This window comes from Dromaius novaehollandiae, chromosome 2, assembly GCF_036370855.1.
Source record: "Dromaius novaehollandiae isolate bDroNov1 chromosome 2, bDroNov1.hap1, whole genome shotgun sequence".
NCBI lineage: Eukaryota > Metazoa > Chordata > Aves > Casuariiformes > Dromaiidae > Dromaius > Dromaius novaehollandiae.
Window position 1 is genome coordinate 58,707,867 of NC_088099.1, and position 16,443 is coordinate 58,724,309.

General features: G+C 42.9%; 1 protein-coding gene across 4 annotated transcripts in view; it reads left to right on the forward strand.

Annotated features, from left to right (window-relative positions):
• BLVRA (biliverdin reductase A) overlaps positions 1–15,377 on the forward strand; it is a 30,272-nt gene extending 14,895 nt beyond the window's left edge. For 3 of the 4 annotated variants that reach the window (XM_026121420.2, XM_026121421.2, XM_026121424.2), the window contains exons 2-7: positions 2,802–2,929; positions 4,612–4,731; positions 5,279–5,376; positions 6,745–6,852; positions 7,578–7,749; positions 12,865–15,377. In XM_026121420.2, coding sequence (XP_025977205.1) covers positions 2,808–2,929; positions 4,612–4,731; positions 5,279–5,376; positions 6,745–6,852; positions 7,578–7,749; positions 12,865–13,138 — 894 coding nt within the window. In that variant the 5' untranslated portion in view covers positions 2,802–2,807 and the 3' untranslated portion in view covers positions 13,139–15,377. Of the gene's footprint in view, positions 1–2,524; positions 2,631–2,801; positions 2,930–4,611; positions 4,732–5,278; positions 5,377–6,744; positions 6,853–7,577; positions 7,750–12,864 lie in introns of all 4 variants that reach the window. The other variant, XM_026121423.2, reaches the window with a different exon arrangement.
• The last annotated feature ends 1,066 nt before the right edge of the window (positions 15,378–16,443 follow it).

Sequence of the window (16,443 nt, forward strand, 5' to 3'; positions counted from 1 at the left end):
TGAAACGGCCTTGCTTCTCCTAAATACGACTGCTTTGGGAGGTCAGAAGTTGTTCTTCAGATGAAATTAGGGAAGCTTTTCAAAGGAGAAGTGAAAATTTTGATGTTTGGCAACCTGAGCATCTGTTGAGAATTGTTCGTTGTTCATGGCAGTGGAAGAAGATGGTCAGCTCCCCGCTCCTTTTCTGCTTAGGTGAAGTGGAGGTCAGCAGCTAGCCAGAAAAAGCAGTTCTTGGAAACAGCAACCGTGGAAGCTTCAGGAGAGTTTTCTGCTGTGTGACTCCCAATGCCAATCCAACTAAAGGCAGTAAGCAAATACTGACAGCTTAAGACTCCAGTAACCTTGAACATTTCTGAACTTAAGATAAGCCCCAATCAACTGTCCTCCAGTTGGACTGTTCTGAATATCAACTGACCTGGTCCTGATTCACACTGGAGCCCTTTAAGAATCCAGATTTTAAAGAAATACAGCCACAGATTTCAGGAGAGCAGGTTCTGGCTTGTTGGTGGACCTGCTTGGCAAGATCCCATGGGAGACCGCCCTGGAGGTTGATCTTCAGGGACGACCTCCTCACAGCTCAAACGTGAAAAGAAAGGACACAAAGACAGAAGCTAGGATGGACTGCCCAAGAGGAATATAGAGATAATTCCCAAGCTTGCATGGATGGAGTTGGAAAAGCCAAAGCTGAGATGAAGCTGAAAGTAGGATGTGAAAGACAACAGGAAGGGCTTCTATGAGTACACTGGCAACCAAAGGAAGGCTGAGGAAAATGTGGGCCTGCTGCTCAATGGGGCAAGGGGCAAAGGTAAAGGTACTCCATGCCTTTTTGCCCCAGCTGGAGGGGCCTGGAGCATATGAAGAGCAGCTGAGGCAACTGGGTTTGTTCTACTTTTTGAAGGGAGATTTTTGCTGTCTACAGTTGGGAAGGTGTAGAGGAGCTGGACCCAGAGTGGGAGATGCACAGTGGAATGGCAAGGAGCAACATGGGAAACTCTGAATAGATACTAGGATGGAATTTTCATTATGAAGGTGGTCAAACACTGTAACAGGGGCCTTGAGAGGTTGCTGGATTTTCATCCATGGACACAGCCAGAACATGACAAGGTTCATGAGCAACCCAATGTAGTTGGCCCCCCTTTGAGTAGGATTTGGGTCAGACAACCTCCAGGGGTTCCTTCCAACCTAGGTTATTCTGTAATTCTGAGTTGGGTTGGCTGTAGAGAAAAATGGGTGTAAATGAGAATCCATCCCTGAATTCTGCTTGTGGATGCAATTCGTAATAGACTACATTGTGGTGATCTTGCTGTCCTCTTTTCTCCTCTCTCTCTCTTTCTGAGAGCCCCATACATCTCTTGTCACTGGTGAGCAGTGTCATTATGTTATACCACAAATATTTGATAATGACATGTCACTGTAATCCCACTGGAGAGCTCTTCCGATATCACTCCTTTCTTCTTTCATATTAAACAAGTCACTGAATGTTTTACCCTTGTACACTTTTGGCATGTATAAAGTAAGCCAAGTTATAAAGAAACAAAACCCAGACATGACACGTGATTGGATAAAGGCTTTCTTTTATTTTTTTTTCCTTTGTGCCAGCTGATGTGATTTCTTAGCAGCTGTCAGCCTCTAGCACTGTAAGAACTGTTACTCACAGCTGTGCTGCTGCACTGTGATCCCATCAGACAAGAGGCAAAAGGAGCAGCTGAGTGAAGTTGTCCATTTATCTGTTTAATTCTCAGAAGGATTTGAAGGGTTGCAGTCAAGTACTGGAAGTAATCAAAAGAGCTCAGTCAAGCGAAGGGTTTGGCAGAGAGAGAACACCAAAATAGAAGAAACAGAAATGAAGGGAACTTATAATAGGATGGAATGAACAAAAAATGCGGAGAGGCCAACCTGACTGGATTGTAGAGCTTTCCCCCCTGCCCCCCCCCCCCCCGCCTTGATTTTTAGGGCTTCTTTTTTGTGGAGGAACAATGCAGGTTTGAAAAGTTACCCCGGCTGCTCAGTGCATCCACAAATCAATGACCAAGCAGAGAACAGGCAGGAGAGGTTATTACCTGTGGCCCAGCAGCCAGGGCAGTGAGTGTACTGCCCCTGGCTAGTGCTCCACATAATGCAATTTTGTGACTGGGATGTGCTTTTGGGAGGTATAAATCTCGAGGCTGTGGCAGCTTATCATTAAAGAGCTTGCTTTAAGCGTGGAAATGTCAAGCAAGCATCCTGGCCAAATTATCAGGTGGATAGTTGCATCCTGGCACTGTAGAGTTTGCCAGCAGTTATAAAGGGGAAAAAAATAGATATTCTTTGCTTCCTGTCTCAAAGTATTCTGGCTGTGCTGCTATGCAGTGTTAATGTCCATGTGTCAGCCCGGAGGAGACTGTGCTGCAGATGCAGATGGAAGTGAACAGAGTTTATATAAAACTTTGCTGTGTTTGCAGAACCTTTCAGCTTCTTTCCAGCATGGAAGCTATGAAATAAATAGAAGAATGTCTCACTTTTGAAGTCTGCCTTCCTTCCACAGAAAGGAAGAACTTTGTGCTGGAGCTGGCGTATAGTAACTGTTAAATACAAGTCTCAAGGCCAGTTGTACGTCATGCTGAAACACTTGAACCGCATTTCAATAGCATGTGAGTGGGCTGAGTTCCTTGTAGCATCACATCTCTGTTAGCTAGTTGCTGACATCTGAAATGGCTGTGTAAAAGTGGGGTTAAAGACTCGTGCATCCTCCCACTTCCCCCCTCCATTTGTTCCCCCCTCCCAAAAAGTCTTTTTTGTTGTTGTTTTTTTCCTTTGGTCAGATTAAGATGATGTTTGGGACTGTGGTGGTTGGACTTGGAATCGCTGGCTTAGCACGGATTCAAGACTTGATGAGTCCGATGCCTTCCAGCCCTTCTGAACATCTGAAACTCTTCGGATTTGTATCCAGGTTAGAAATTTCGTCTTAGCGTGTTTAATATGTATGTTTCAATGTCTCTTTCTCCCTGTGCACTTGCCTTTCTATAGGGAGGACTGTTATTTAAGGGGGATGGGGGAGCATGAATATCCAATGTTTTATATTTCTCTTACAATCAAGGCAGCCTGACAAGGGAAAATTTATGCAAGTATGCCTGTCATTCTGAGTATCAGCTAGGAAATGAGCACAGAAAAGCTTTGCAAGGGGAGCAAATAGGTTACCTTAGTGAGACACTGTGCAGATTTGACTCTATTTAAAATGAAAGCTAAGAGACCTTCTCACTGCAGGATCTGTGTGATTAAAAAGAAATGCAATTCTGACTGACTGAAATTTGCTGTAGGTTCAGGATGGTACGAACTTATAACAGCTACGTGAATGAGCTAATATCTGTATGAAATGTATAGAATATATTTACAGAACTGTTTAAAGTGTTGCAAAAAGAAAAGTTAATATATATTTTTGTAGAACTCCTGACACTGTAACTGCCTCATAACATTCTGGGGTTTTTTTTAGCCAGATATTGAAACTGTAGATTTTTTGAAAGAAAATCCTAATAATCCCTACAGTAAGGTTGCCTTTTAGAGAGCAATGTTACTGTTTCTCTCACTAGCTTGGAGCAGTGGAAGTTTAGCAGGACTATGTTACACACATACCTCCCTCTGAGCATTCCTGCTAGACTGCCTGCTGCATGACAGCAAAGCATAAAGGTTTTAAATAGTTAGGTGGTACATGTATGGATCTCAGGCTGTGAATGTATTTTTTCCAGCTATATTTAAATCATGCAGTCAGAGCTGTTTGAGACAGAAAGGATCCATTAGGTCATCCACTTTATTGCCCTGCCAAACAGGGCTACAGCTAGCACCGAAGAACATTAATGATAGGGTTTCCACTACTTCTGTGGAGAAATAGTGCTAGCAAAAGACACACTTCAGAGACAGTTTTCCTCCCTCGTTGTTGGAAATGTCGCATTGCTCTTCACATCCCAACCACACATACCTGTCTTTGCTTTCAAGTCCTGCTTGTGGCCTATGCTCATCCTCTCTGTCATCTATTCTACTACTATCAAGGTGTCTGCTCCAGTCTTTACTAATGCAGAGGGCTTTTGTTGGGTGATATGCTCAGGGAGGTGGCCAAGAGAGCCTTCCTGTAGCATTGTCTGATATGGTGTGCACGTTGCATCGCGAGGCGTCAGAGCCTAGGAGCCTCTTTGTCCCTCTCCTGATTCTCCACACTGCTTGTAGTTGCACGTGGCCCTGACAGCTTAGGTGCTTTTGCCTGCCAAGTCCAACACATGAGGGAGAAGCTCTCCCATAGAAGCACTGTCCCCTTTCAAGTCACACTTTTAAAACTGTTCTTGTGTTATGATGCTTGTTTAAAAAAAAAAAAACACATTTGAACAGCTGGACAGCTTCTATACTGATACCACCACCTACACACTGACCCATGTATTTTGTTCTTTTGTGCACTCCACTGCTGTCTGAAAGTGCTTATCTGTTTCCCAGACCACAAGCTTCCTTTTCTACCCTGGTTTAGCTCACTGGGACAGTGGGCCATGGGAACAATTTCAAGTGCTGCTGCACAGCATGTAATGGGAAGAATGGACTGTAATAGTTATGCTCTGATTGTGTTATTGTGTTTATTGTGTTAATAATCAGGAGAAATCTGGGCAAAATTAATGAGGCCAAGCAGATTAGCCTGGAAGATGCTCTAAGAAGCAAAGATATCCATGTGGCCTTCATCAGCACAGAGAACAGAAGTCATGAAGAAACAATCAGGTATTCTGTGGGTTTGTTTCCCTTAATTTGTTTTTGGTTTTGTTTGTTTGTTTGTTTTTTCTGTAAGTTAGAAGCATAGAGAAGCTGTGTAAAGCTGTTGAAGGAGAGGATGTGAACACCTGAGGAGAGACTGCCAGACTCCTATAATTGCAGTTGGCTACCTCTAGGCCTGTGCATGGTGCACAGGTGGCTTAAAGCAGGATTCAGAGCCTTTCTTCGCAGATCATATAGAGGAAGGGCTCAGTTTTCCCCTTGGGTATCTGGAAGTTAGAAATTGCAGTGCTCAATACTGCAGCATTTTAGTGACTTGCTGCAGGTGGGTAAGGTCTATGGAAAAGGGAGAAATATAACCCAGCTCTCCTGGTGCTTAAACATGTGATGTAGCCACCACACCATCTTGCTAGGAAAGATGCCTTTTATTTCTGTTACTCCGTATTGTGCATTTCTCCATATGAGGCTGACTGCAGGAGTGAGAAGCAGTTAGCACAATGGACAGGAATGATCGTGATAATACACTTTTTAAAGATTGATATTGTATTGCTTTCAGAACGTTTTTAGAAGCTGGGAAACATGTCCTAGTTGAGTACCCCATGGCTTTGTCTGCTAAAGCAGCCCATGACCTCTGGGAGATGGCTGAGCGAAAAGGTAATGGCATTTATTCTCAAGGGTGTACTTAAACATTGGGTAGCACCAAAGGCATCTGACAGGGAACAGGGCTTGACTAATCATGCTGTACAAGGAAGTGTGCCTGTCTCAGAGGGCTGTCAATCTAGGATTTAAGATGTGTGCCAATGAAGAAGTAAATGCACAAATGTTGAAGCTAAGACTAAGGTATGTTTACCCTCACAGGAGCTCTGATTTCAAAGTTTCGGGCACTAAGAGTGCAGCTAAAGAGAAGGAATCTGTCATAGTGATAGTAAAGCACTTAATGAATGTAGCTGTTGGACTTGTGTACCTCCCTGCCTTTTTACGCACTGAAAATAAAACTGGAAGCAGCACCCTTAGCTTCCAGTGTTTGTGACATAGGCTTGTCATGCACAGTTGTTCCTGCTATTGTGGACCAGTAAGGCCTCCCTGTCTGAAAGAAAACTTGTCTCTAAGCAAAATCTCTTTATTTCTGGAAAGCATGTGGTCCATCCCTGCAGTACTAAGGGTCAGAGGCTGGCAAATTCAGTTGAGGCCAATCAGTGGGGTTGTATGGGGCTGTAAAAAAAGGAACAGTGCTAGACAGGAGGAGACTACAAAGCATTTGGACAAGTTGCACTATTTATACCACTGCTTTTTAATAATTTCCATTGTGACTTTGTGCTAAAACACCGGAGGTATAGAATTTCCTACTTTGCTATTTCTCTGTACCAACACCAATTACTGACTTGTTCCTAGCCAAATGGCTTCCCGTTAAGCAGAATTTATGCCTCTTCTCTCAAAGCAGCAGCAGTTACTGTCAGCAGCCTAAATTGACTCTCTTGGACACCTTCCAGAAAAGCATGTATTGAATGAGGGCCAGATTCAGATGAGGATTCGATAGCCTCTATTGCAAAATAGCCCAATTAATTGCAATGGAGGGAGGTGCTCCTGAACATATTGTTACAATCTGAGTCTAAGCATTGTACTGTTTTTTAACTTCTTAATCTGCTTTCCTAATACCCTGGGAGGAAGAGTGTAGAACAGAGAAGTATGAGGGGAAGGAGGCCAAGAATTCACCCTTGTTTTACTTTGAAGACTAAAGCTTCAGCTTTAGTTAGGTGTTTGGTTTCATTGAAGAGTTTTGCTTAATCACAGTGGTTACTGTTATTATAGACTCTTTGTTGCCTCCTGAGAATCATGAACCCAAACTAGTGGCTCAGCACTGGGCCTGAGTTTGATTTTTCCCCTGACATCATTTTGCCAGTCATGAATGAGGATGTTTTTAAGTGATCTCCCACTGGTGACTGTTGAAGCTTTCACTACTCTTTGATTCATGCAGAAAGCTCTTATTTAATCTGGCCTGATTTTTGTTTTTCTTACCAACAGATAAAGTCCTCCATGTGGAGCACATTGAACTGCTGACCGAAGAGTACAAGCAGCTGAAAAAGGAGGTGGCTGGGAAAGACCTCGTGAAGGGAACATTACATTTCACAGGTCAGTAGCTATGGGGAGACCTAAGTTTGCTTGGATTTGTCTGCCTGCTCAGTAGAGATGTCAGCCCTTCTAGGCTTTATTCATTCATTTTAGATGAGAGTGTGTCTATAAACAGGCTAGAGATATACATGTCTGTTCTGGATGTTTCCATGAAATTACAGAACTGTCTGAAAAACACTTTTACCTCAACAACTGGCCATTGCTTTGTTAATCTCTTTCTGCTACTTCTGATGAAGAATGTAAGTGTGTACCTTGTTCAATGGGGGAGAGAGTGCTTCCTCATCTCTCCTATGCTGTGATGGTAGTGACCAATGCCCCTCATTCATAGAGAGGAATACAAGTTCTGAGGAAGTGTCCCAGTTTCCAGTGGGGGTCTTCAGGCTTTTCCACTGGTGTTCTGGTCCTGGAAGAGTTGGAGAGATTGCTGAGCTATTTTTTTCTCCCTACTCCATTTCCTTGTGAAGCCACGTACACACTTCTGTCCTCAACACATCCTGAAGGGTTTGTTGTGTCTGTAGTTTGTGCTGCCTTTGCTGTAATAGTCCACCAGCTGATCCATTTCATGTTTGACCATGTTTTTGAGTTCCCAAATGGTGAGATTTCCACTGACGGCCTCTCTACACCCTGATGGCCAAGCCCGCACCTCTGAAATTTCTTCAGCCTTTCCTATGCAGGGCAATATTCTCTTTCCCATTTCTCAAGTCGTTGTGTTGCTGTTGCACCAGGTAGTGTCCTTGATGAAAAGCAATCAGGATTCCCAGCTTTCAGTGGAATTGCCCGACTGACTTGGCTGGTTGACCTTTTTGGAGACCTCACTGTTACCTCAGCCACCCGAGAAGAGCAGAAGGAGAAGAATTATTCCAGAATGACAGTTCATTTTCAGACTGCAAACAAGAAGTGAGTAACAGCCAGGCTGCTCTGGTGTCTTCTGCAGGTATTCTGCATCTTCTCCTCCTCACATGAAAATAGAATGGATGAATGCTGGCATGACAGTGTAAATTCAGTAGTACAAGAGAAACAGACCTGGAAGTGTTTTCTGTGGTACTCACAGTAAAAAGAGCAATGTCCATTTACAGTTTAAAAAGTTCTTTTCCAATGCCAGCATATAGGAATGGGTCTGTAATGCATTTTACCAAGTCCAAGTATGAAAGACCCCTCTCACACTCAGAAAAATTGTTCAGAGGCAGGATGGTTTTTGTTTATCTTCAGACATTCTATGTTGTGTGTCAAAAAGTAACCTTTCTTTAATGGTTGAAAATATGTGACTGTTTGAAAAGATATGCACTATTCATAATAGTTAGCTTTTTGGCACTATAATGCTTGTACTAGTATCATGTAGTACTCTCAGTGGAAGGTGAGGAGGGAATGACACATTTTGCACAGAAGTATAATGAACCGAACTAAGTATAATGAAGGGCCAAGGTGAGGAATTCGCTTTTGACTAATGCTTAAGTCTGAAGCCCTGAAGTGTCCTTGGATTTTCCTGAGTAGGGCATTAGTCTAGTTCTCATTTCTTGTCTTTTTGTTTTTGTTGCACCAGTCTCGTGCTGCAAGATTCAGAATCCAACAGTCAGGATTACCTGTCCAATTGTCCAACCATTACACTACGACTTTCTTGTGTAAAACTCTTCTGATTATGCATTCTATAGTAATGAGGTTAATCTACCTTTTACTACATGATAACAATAGCCTTGCTATAAAGTAATTTATTTTTAAGTACTTTATGAGCATGAGGTAATTCATCAGCTGGTGTTCCATACTGTGTCATGAATACTCAGCTTGGTCCTAAGTCTGGTGGTGTGTTTTGCTGGAAAGTCTCTGTTTTGATCATTGTGGGTCATCCACATGCAGGTCATGTCCTTTCAGATAGTCACCTATAGTCACCTATGAAGTCACCTATAACCACAGTCTGCTGCATGCTGGAGCTGCAGCACAAGAGTTGTCTGATACTAAAAGGTATAGAGAAATTACCCAAGATTTATATGTTTTCTAGAAGGTAGGAATGAGGATAGAAAAATTTATGTTTTTTTCCTTTTGCTCTGATATCCTTCTTTCTCCATATTGTTCTCTCTGCCTTGGAGACTCACAGGCATATGAGAAGAGGCACACGAGAAGACTAGGGAGAGCATGGGGAAGGAGTACACCATGGAAACATATTCTGGCCTATCTTTCTTTGTAATAAATTCTCTTTTTTTGTTGCACATATATATGGCTAGAATCAAACACTTAAAAAATAAAGCACACGACTAATGACTTATTTAAGAACTTCAGATAAGTGCTGAGTTAAAAAACCAATAACCTGGAGAACTAGATATTTGGGGAGTGAAATATCAGGGCTCATTTGAAGTGTTAGTTTCACTGAGGGTCTAGCTGAAGCATTTATCAGCCAGCTCCTACAAAGCCCGATGCAGCTTGTCAAGCCTCTGCCCTTTAAATCTTCCTCCCTCTCTAAATAAAACATGCATGCTCTTAGCAATTTGCCGATAATGCAAGTAGCTGTAACGAACTATATCGAGTGAGGTTTGAATTAATTCCGGCAGGTGGAACTAGCGGGTGGCTCAACATTTCCCTGGCTGTGCTGTCTCTTAGCTAGTCCTCAGCTGCTATGGATGGTATTTGTTAGATGCAGAACAATTTCTGAAATATATATATATTTCCTGGTCTACACAGCTAACAGAGGCCTGCTTTTCTTAGCCCACTGCTAACTATTTGTATCGGTCAGTGTTTTGACATCATTAGCATTTTAATGTCTTCAGTGATGGCCTGTTTTATGCCTCTAGGATAATTTACATGGCTGGCAAGTTACATAGCATTCTAGTGTGCTGTTTGGTTGCTGGGCCAGATTTCCTGCTGACCTTCCTCCATTGACGTCAGCGGAGTGACAACAGGAGAGAATTTGGCCCCCCTCTCAATCAAGCGAAGCTATGGCCCAGCAGTAATGGCAGTGTTGTCCCAGCTCGGATTTGCCCAGCCTATATTTTGCTGCAGCTTGGGAAAAGTCTGCACCTTTCCTGAGAGTTGTCCCATCCTTCTTGGAAAGGCATGACCACACTAACCTTGAGAAATCAGGTGAATTCAGCCTATTTGCTGCCCCGTTGAATGCAGCAGGTGCAGAATGCAGCAGCCTGCGTTCTGCTTGCTAAGCAGGGATTTGTGCAAAGGCTGTAGTCCATCACTCCTGCATACCCACACTGGCTGCTGCTGTGTCTCCGGGTGAATTTTGGAGGTGTGTGTTAACTTCTAAAGCCCAGCTATCCGAGAGATGACCTCTGTCTCTGTTGTGTTTCCAAGACAGTTGAGCTGACAGCCTCTCTGTGATATAACATGGAGCAAGCCTGGAAAAAGACAAACCTCTAATGACAGTACGGCTGGTTTGGGACTGCAGTTCCTATCCCAGTGTTGCAGATCCTGGATTCAGTAAATGTCAAAAAGGAATTTTTAGTGCAAGCTGGAGGGACAGTGCTTTGTGCAACCTCTATTTTGGTGTTAGCTAGGGATAAGGTCTAGTTCTCCTCTAAGGTAAGGTAGTCCTTGTCAGATGCATGGTAAATAAAAATTATTGATATTTTCAAAGCATAAAAAGGGAGATGTTTGAAAGAAATTGAATACATTTTCTGAATACATATTCTGATGATAAATGTTTGAAATGATGCTTTATCAAGATCTAAGCTTGCAAAAGTCTAATGAAATAACTTGAAGCTGAATATCAAAAAAATCATGTAGTGTGTACTTTCTGCAGAAGCTGTTGCATAAAATACTGATCTGAGTGGACCCAGAGTGCTTTCAGGCATGAAACCAGCTTAATCTCTTCTACAAGTATGAAGAGAGTGTGTTCTTCATTTTGATTTATTCAGCTAGTACAGTCCAACCACTAGGGCCCCTGATCATCTGAGGAAACTGGGAATCAGAAAAGCAGAAACTCTCCCCCAGACTATGAATAAAATTTAGCTACAAGAGCTCTGCTAGTCTAATATCTGGAAAGGTGCAGTGACCGTAAAAAGTCAGTGAGGTTTTTTTTTACTGCAGATAGTGCTTCCTTTGTAAAAAGTCAGTATAAAAGTGGAACACATGTTTGGTTAAACTTTTTTTTTCCTTTAACTGTCCAGCATAATTAATGTGGCTTTATTTATCTGCCAAAAATTCTGGGTTTGTTGCTTCTAAATAACATTGCTAATACTTATAAATACATCCATAGCCAGATAACACTTTGATACAAATCCTTAGTGAAAATGGGTAATTATTAAAAAATAGCAGCCCTTCACACATTTCTGACATAAAATGCAAGCTTGTTTCTTAAGCTACATAATCGCTTAAGTAATGTGCACAGTTGCAGCATATCTTTACAACAAGAAAGGGACCGATTTTACTGTAGAAGTGGTAATTAATTGTGAATTAACCTGTTTTGGTTACTAATCAAATAGAATCAACCTTGCTTTGGTTAAATGACTAAAAATCCAATTGCAGAAGAAGATAAATCTATGAGTGAAATCAAAATTTTCTGCTAATGGATCTAAATCAGTCATTTTAATCACTTTGATTAAATTCTGCCTGCTCTACCTGGTTGTGCTTTTGGCTCAGTGGCTCTCCCAAGCTAGAGCAGAAGAAGGCATAAGCTTGAGTCCCGTCATTGATGTGCATCTGCTCTAGATCACTCTGGGGAGGTGAGCCTATATTGACATTGCCCATTTTGGACCATGTCACGTCTCAGACTCCCTGCTATTACATGGCGGAAGATGTTTGCTTATGACCACCTGCAGTTTCTTTACACTTACCTGAGACAAAGCAGCCCCCAGCAACAGTGGCCTGGAACCTCTGTGGTTATTTGCTGTTGTAAGGATATAAAAACAGCTGTGATGAGTGAGAGAAAAACACAGCTAGCTCAGTGTCCTGCCTCTAGCTATGGTCGACAGCAGGCAACATGGACGGAAGAGAATGAGACCATGGGAAGCCCTGAGTGCTAATGTTCTTCATACAGCCTTCTAGCTGGCAGTGGCATGTATCCTTGGGACTTCCTGAAACAGATGTGGTGTCCTTACATTTAATAGTCCTGTGTGGATTTTCCATCTGATTTTTTCCAGGCTGTGATGTGGGTGCTTTTTTCAGTAGCTTAATTCTGTTCAGTCAGGTCCATCTGGGCCAAGCTTACTTTGTAGGTTGTATGCATGGCAGTACGGGTGAGCAAAGAATAATTGATATTGCAGTGTGCATATAGAAGCTGGCTCCTAAGTGGGAAAGAGGTGCAGAGTCGTGAAGCTGAGAGCTCTGCAGAGTGCATTCAGCTTAGACCGACAAGGACTTTCTTTCCAGAGCTAATGATCTTGAAGATTTAGCGGGCTGTACTTGGAGACAGAATTTATTCTCTCATGCTATCAATGCCCTCGTAATTTGTGAGTGGCAGACTAAAGTGGGCCATAAAGGACTGTGGAAGGGCTATCAATAACCAAGGAAGAAAAATAGTCTGCATCTTCTAAACAGAAATAGTAATGAGTGCTGATGAATGGGCTGCAGAAAGTTAATGGTACAATTTAGGCAGCTGAAAGAAGAGCAGGAGGAGAGGGGTTGTCTGTGGCTGGTGCTGAGGATCATTTTGCAAATGTTTGCTGTGTTGGGCCATGATGTGGGGTTTGCTAAGACCCCGGCAGCAACGCAGCACTGTCCCATGGTGCTTCTCTCCATGAAGGTGTGGAGGAAAGCACAGGGGTTGGGGAGCTGGGCCAGTGCAGTAGCCAGCGGCACCAGCACATGGTCTAGAGGTGGTGGCTACTGCTGCAGCTCATCATCAGGTAGTGTGCTGAAAGTCATGGCATGAAGGAGTGGTGGAGTTAAGACTGTTACCTTGTGTGGGGTAATAAGGCACAGTGGTCAGAACGTGTTATCTAAACACGCAATGACTGAAAGTTAAAAATGGAACATTTATTAGGACGTTTTCTGTAAATGCTGAGGAACAGAACTAGAACTGTTTGTTTCATTTCTACATAAATGCTCTTTTGTTTCTCTGCTCCTCCACATTAGACCTCTGACTTGGATTGAAGAAAGAGGACCAGGGATGAGACGTGAAAAGAAAATCAACTTCTGTTTCACAAGTGGTTGCCTGGAGGACTTCCCTCAAGCCCCGAGGTCTGCTGTGGGCCTTTTCATGCAGGATCAGAACCTCTTTGCCAAAAAACTGCTGGGCCAGGTATCCAGGGAGGAGCTGGCTGCTGAGAAATGGAGAATTTTGCGGTGTCTCGACCTCGCAGAGGAGATCCAAAAGCACTGTGAACGGCCGGAGAAAATATGTTCCTGAGGCCGCTCGTAGGGAAGAAGGGATGTGGCATCATGAAAGGTGTAGGGCTACAGCTCATCACACAGTTGCTATTTCTGTTAAATTACCTCCTCTTTGACTAGTTGTGACTCCTAGGCTCTCTGGGTGGGCGGGAGAGCCTGGGTCATACCCAATGCCTTTTGATGTGCGCCAGAACTAGACAACACGTTGCCCTGCTCTGCCCTGCCAGGCATATAGGAAGCTAGCAGCAGCAACTTTTCATATGGTTGCTCCCAATAAATACAGTTGGAAATGTCCCTAAGAGCAAAACCTGGAGTACAGCAAATATTAGACACGATTTCCCTTCCAGTTTTTTTCCTCCTCTTTTTAGATATGTCTGAAAATGAGAGACATATAGCATTATCTAGAATGAAACACAGAGTTGCTTTATTAGTATTTATCCAGTCTACTTGATCTGCAGAACTTGTGCCATCACAGTCCTGACCTATCCTTCTAGATGCCCTGAACTATCCTGGGTGTTCGCTCCAATTAGTATTTGTGCCTTTGTTTTTTATATTGGAAATCAGCTAGCTTCAGACAGAATCTACACTGGTATCAACCCCGAATAGAAGAAATATCTTGTCTCTTAGTAGACACCATCTTGAGTTCACTGACTCAGTTTCTCTGGTACTCTGTGCCAACATAGAAATCCATTTTTTCCAGCAATCAGAGATTAGTACAGTACATTAAACTAATGCATCATCTGCCTGCTTTCCACTATATTTCATTGTGATGGACCTAAATATTTTTCTTTTCTCGCACTGAAAGCAGGGTGTAATTGTCCTTCATTTGTGTTCTGCATCTGATTCAGCATGTGAACGGATCACTCCTAAAAATAATATACATACTTAAAAAATGAGAAATAATACACTCCTGGAAACACTGAAATTCAGTAGAAATAATGATAAAAATAGACTCGAACCTTAGGAGCTGGAGCAATTTGCAAATGTAGCCGTGCAGTCATGGAGTGTCATACCTGTGGGATGGATGTTTGGCATTTTATAGTAGTCCCAAGGTTACATATGAAGACACCACTTCCCTGAAGAAGCATTTCAGTTTTAGGAGAAGCCTAAGCAGTGCACAAAACTATTAACGATTCCTCCTTTTGCCTTTTACTTTCTAATTACAGCATCTGTCTGTGTTCATATAGCAACGAACTTTAGTGTGTGCAGTTGTTGCACTTCAAACACAGAAGGCAGCATCTCTTTACTATGTTATCATTTAGGCAAATTTTTAATAAGGAAGCATGTATATTGTAAAGATATATATTATTACAACCAGTCAATACTGATATAAAAGTTCCTTCCTTTAGGTTAATCATGTTCATTGAGAAATTGGATGCAGTGCAGTTAGTGTTTGGGACAGGGAAGGAAAGGTGGGGTGTTTTTTCCCAAATCAATCAGATTTTAGGAGCAACTTGAGCTTGCTATGCGAATGGATTTTGCCTACAACATTTGTTTAAATCTACTCTATCTTGTTAAAATCAGTGGAAAGCCTCCTATTGACTTGAATGGATTGAAATCCACATGAGTTGCAAACAGGAGATTTGTGTATGCAAAAGTCTATCTCAGATCAAAATGAAATTAAAATCTGCTGTGTATGTGTATCTCCTATGTATGGCAGCACACAAAATCTCCTGCTTCTTGACAAACTCCTGTGCTGTGACTACAGGGTGAATACCACTTGTATGCATGCTAATGCAAACAGGTCGTTGAAGAGGGAGGGCAAAGGGAAGGGAGACCTCCCACTCCCCAGCTAGAGGCTGCAAAATTAGCCACTGGGTCTCCCTTGGCTGGTGCAGTAGCTGGTGGTGAGAGGTATATATTCCCCTAGGGCCTAGGGAGCAGGAGTGTAATGTTGTGTGGTGAATCGCCCTCTGTAGAGGCCTGTCTCTATAGAGGGAGCCTGGGGAAATCTGCTGGTTCAGCTGAGCCAGCCAAGGCAGATGCGTAACACTGGGTGGCCAGCACTCTTTCATCCATCCACACTAACTTCCGTCCATCCACACTAACATCCCTCCATCCCAGCTAACCCGCTTGTGTACTGCTGTCTGCTCTGCCCTTCAGAGCCTGGAGTGTCCACATTGCTTTTTCTTCAGCAATGGGAATTTGCTGACGTATCATGTTGGTTTGTACACAGGAGCTACTGGATGTCAAGCTTAAAATGTGCATATTGTTCAACCAGATGTCAAACTCGCCAATAAAAGTATTGGAGCTCTTAATTGTTCCTTTTAGTTCCCTGTGTCCTCATTAGTAATTCCCGTTGTCTCTGCTTGAAGAGCCTCTATCCCCACCAGTTCTTTTTCCCCTTTTTACTCCTCAAGCCCTGTGAAATCCCGCCAGTGGCTGCAAGCTGTGATCCTATTTGAAAACCCTCTGCTGTCTCCCCCTCCTGTTTTAAAGTTTTGAATACAAGTGTCTCACAGGTTGTGACCTTATCTCAATTTGTGATCCCTCCCACAGAATTCCTGCCCTTCTGGTTTCAGTCTGACTCAGGCCATGAGTTCAGGCAAATTTGAATTGCAGCTGTGCACATCCAGTTTCCCATTCAAAAGTGGTATGTTTTAGTGACCTTTCTGAATCTACTAAATAGAATCTGCAACAGATATTGCAACAGGTTTCCTTGTCATTTATTAAACAGCTTGATCATAATAGAAATACTGTCAGAAGAGTTTTTCAGGTGGTGGTTGATGTAGTCTGAACCCCATCAGTTTTTGGAAATGTAGAAGCATGAAAAAGTAAGTATAAGGTGTGACATGCACAGGTTGGTCTATCACGTGCTTTGTAAGTATCTGCTTTTCTGCTTCTCACACTAAAAATCTCCCTGTTCCAGTGGGACACTATAGGAAGAAGTCCACTGAAGTACATTTTATTAATTCTGCTTGGTGCTTTGGAGATGTTATGGAAAGTGCTGTATTGCAAAATGCTCCTATGTGAAAGAGAGATGCTCACTTTGCTGACACAGGCTGAAGCTTATCTCTGGCAGATGAGGTATGTGGAGTCATTAACTTTAACAGCTTTGGCCTGAACAACGTGCTGGCCGAAACCTAGATGAAGTGGTTTGATCTAAAGGCCTTTTCAGGGGGTGGAAGCACAAGAAGTGACCCTGGGTTTTGAGGGTCGGTTGTAGAAAGGGAGGTCTAGTGCTGCACTATGAATTCAGCTTCCTCACTGCCTACTGCCCTGGACTTCTCTTTAACCCAGAAGAAAAGAGAAAAGCCTCAGGGCAGCCAGAGGTAAAAAAAGAGGTAACTGGGAGCATGTCCTGTTAGGGTTGCAGGCCAAGGC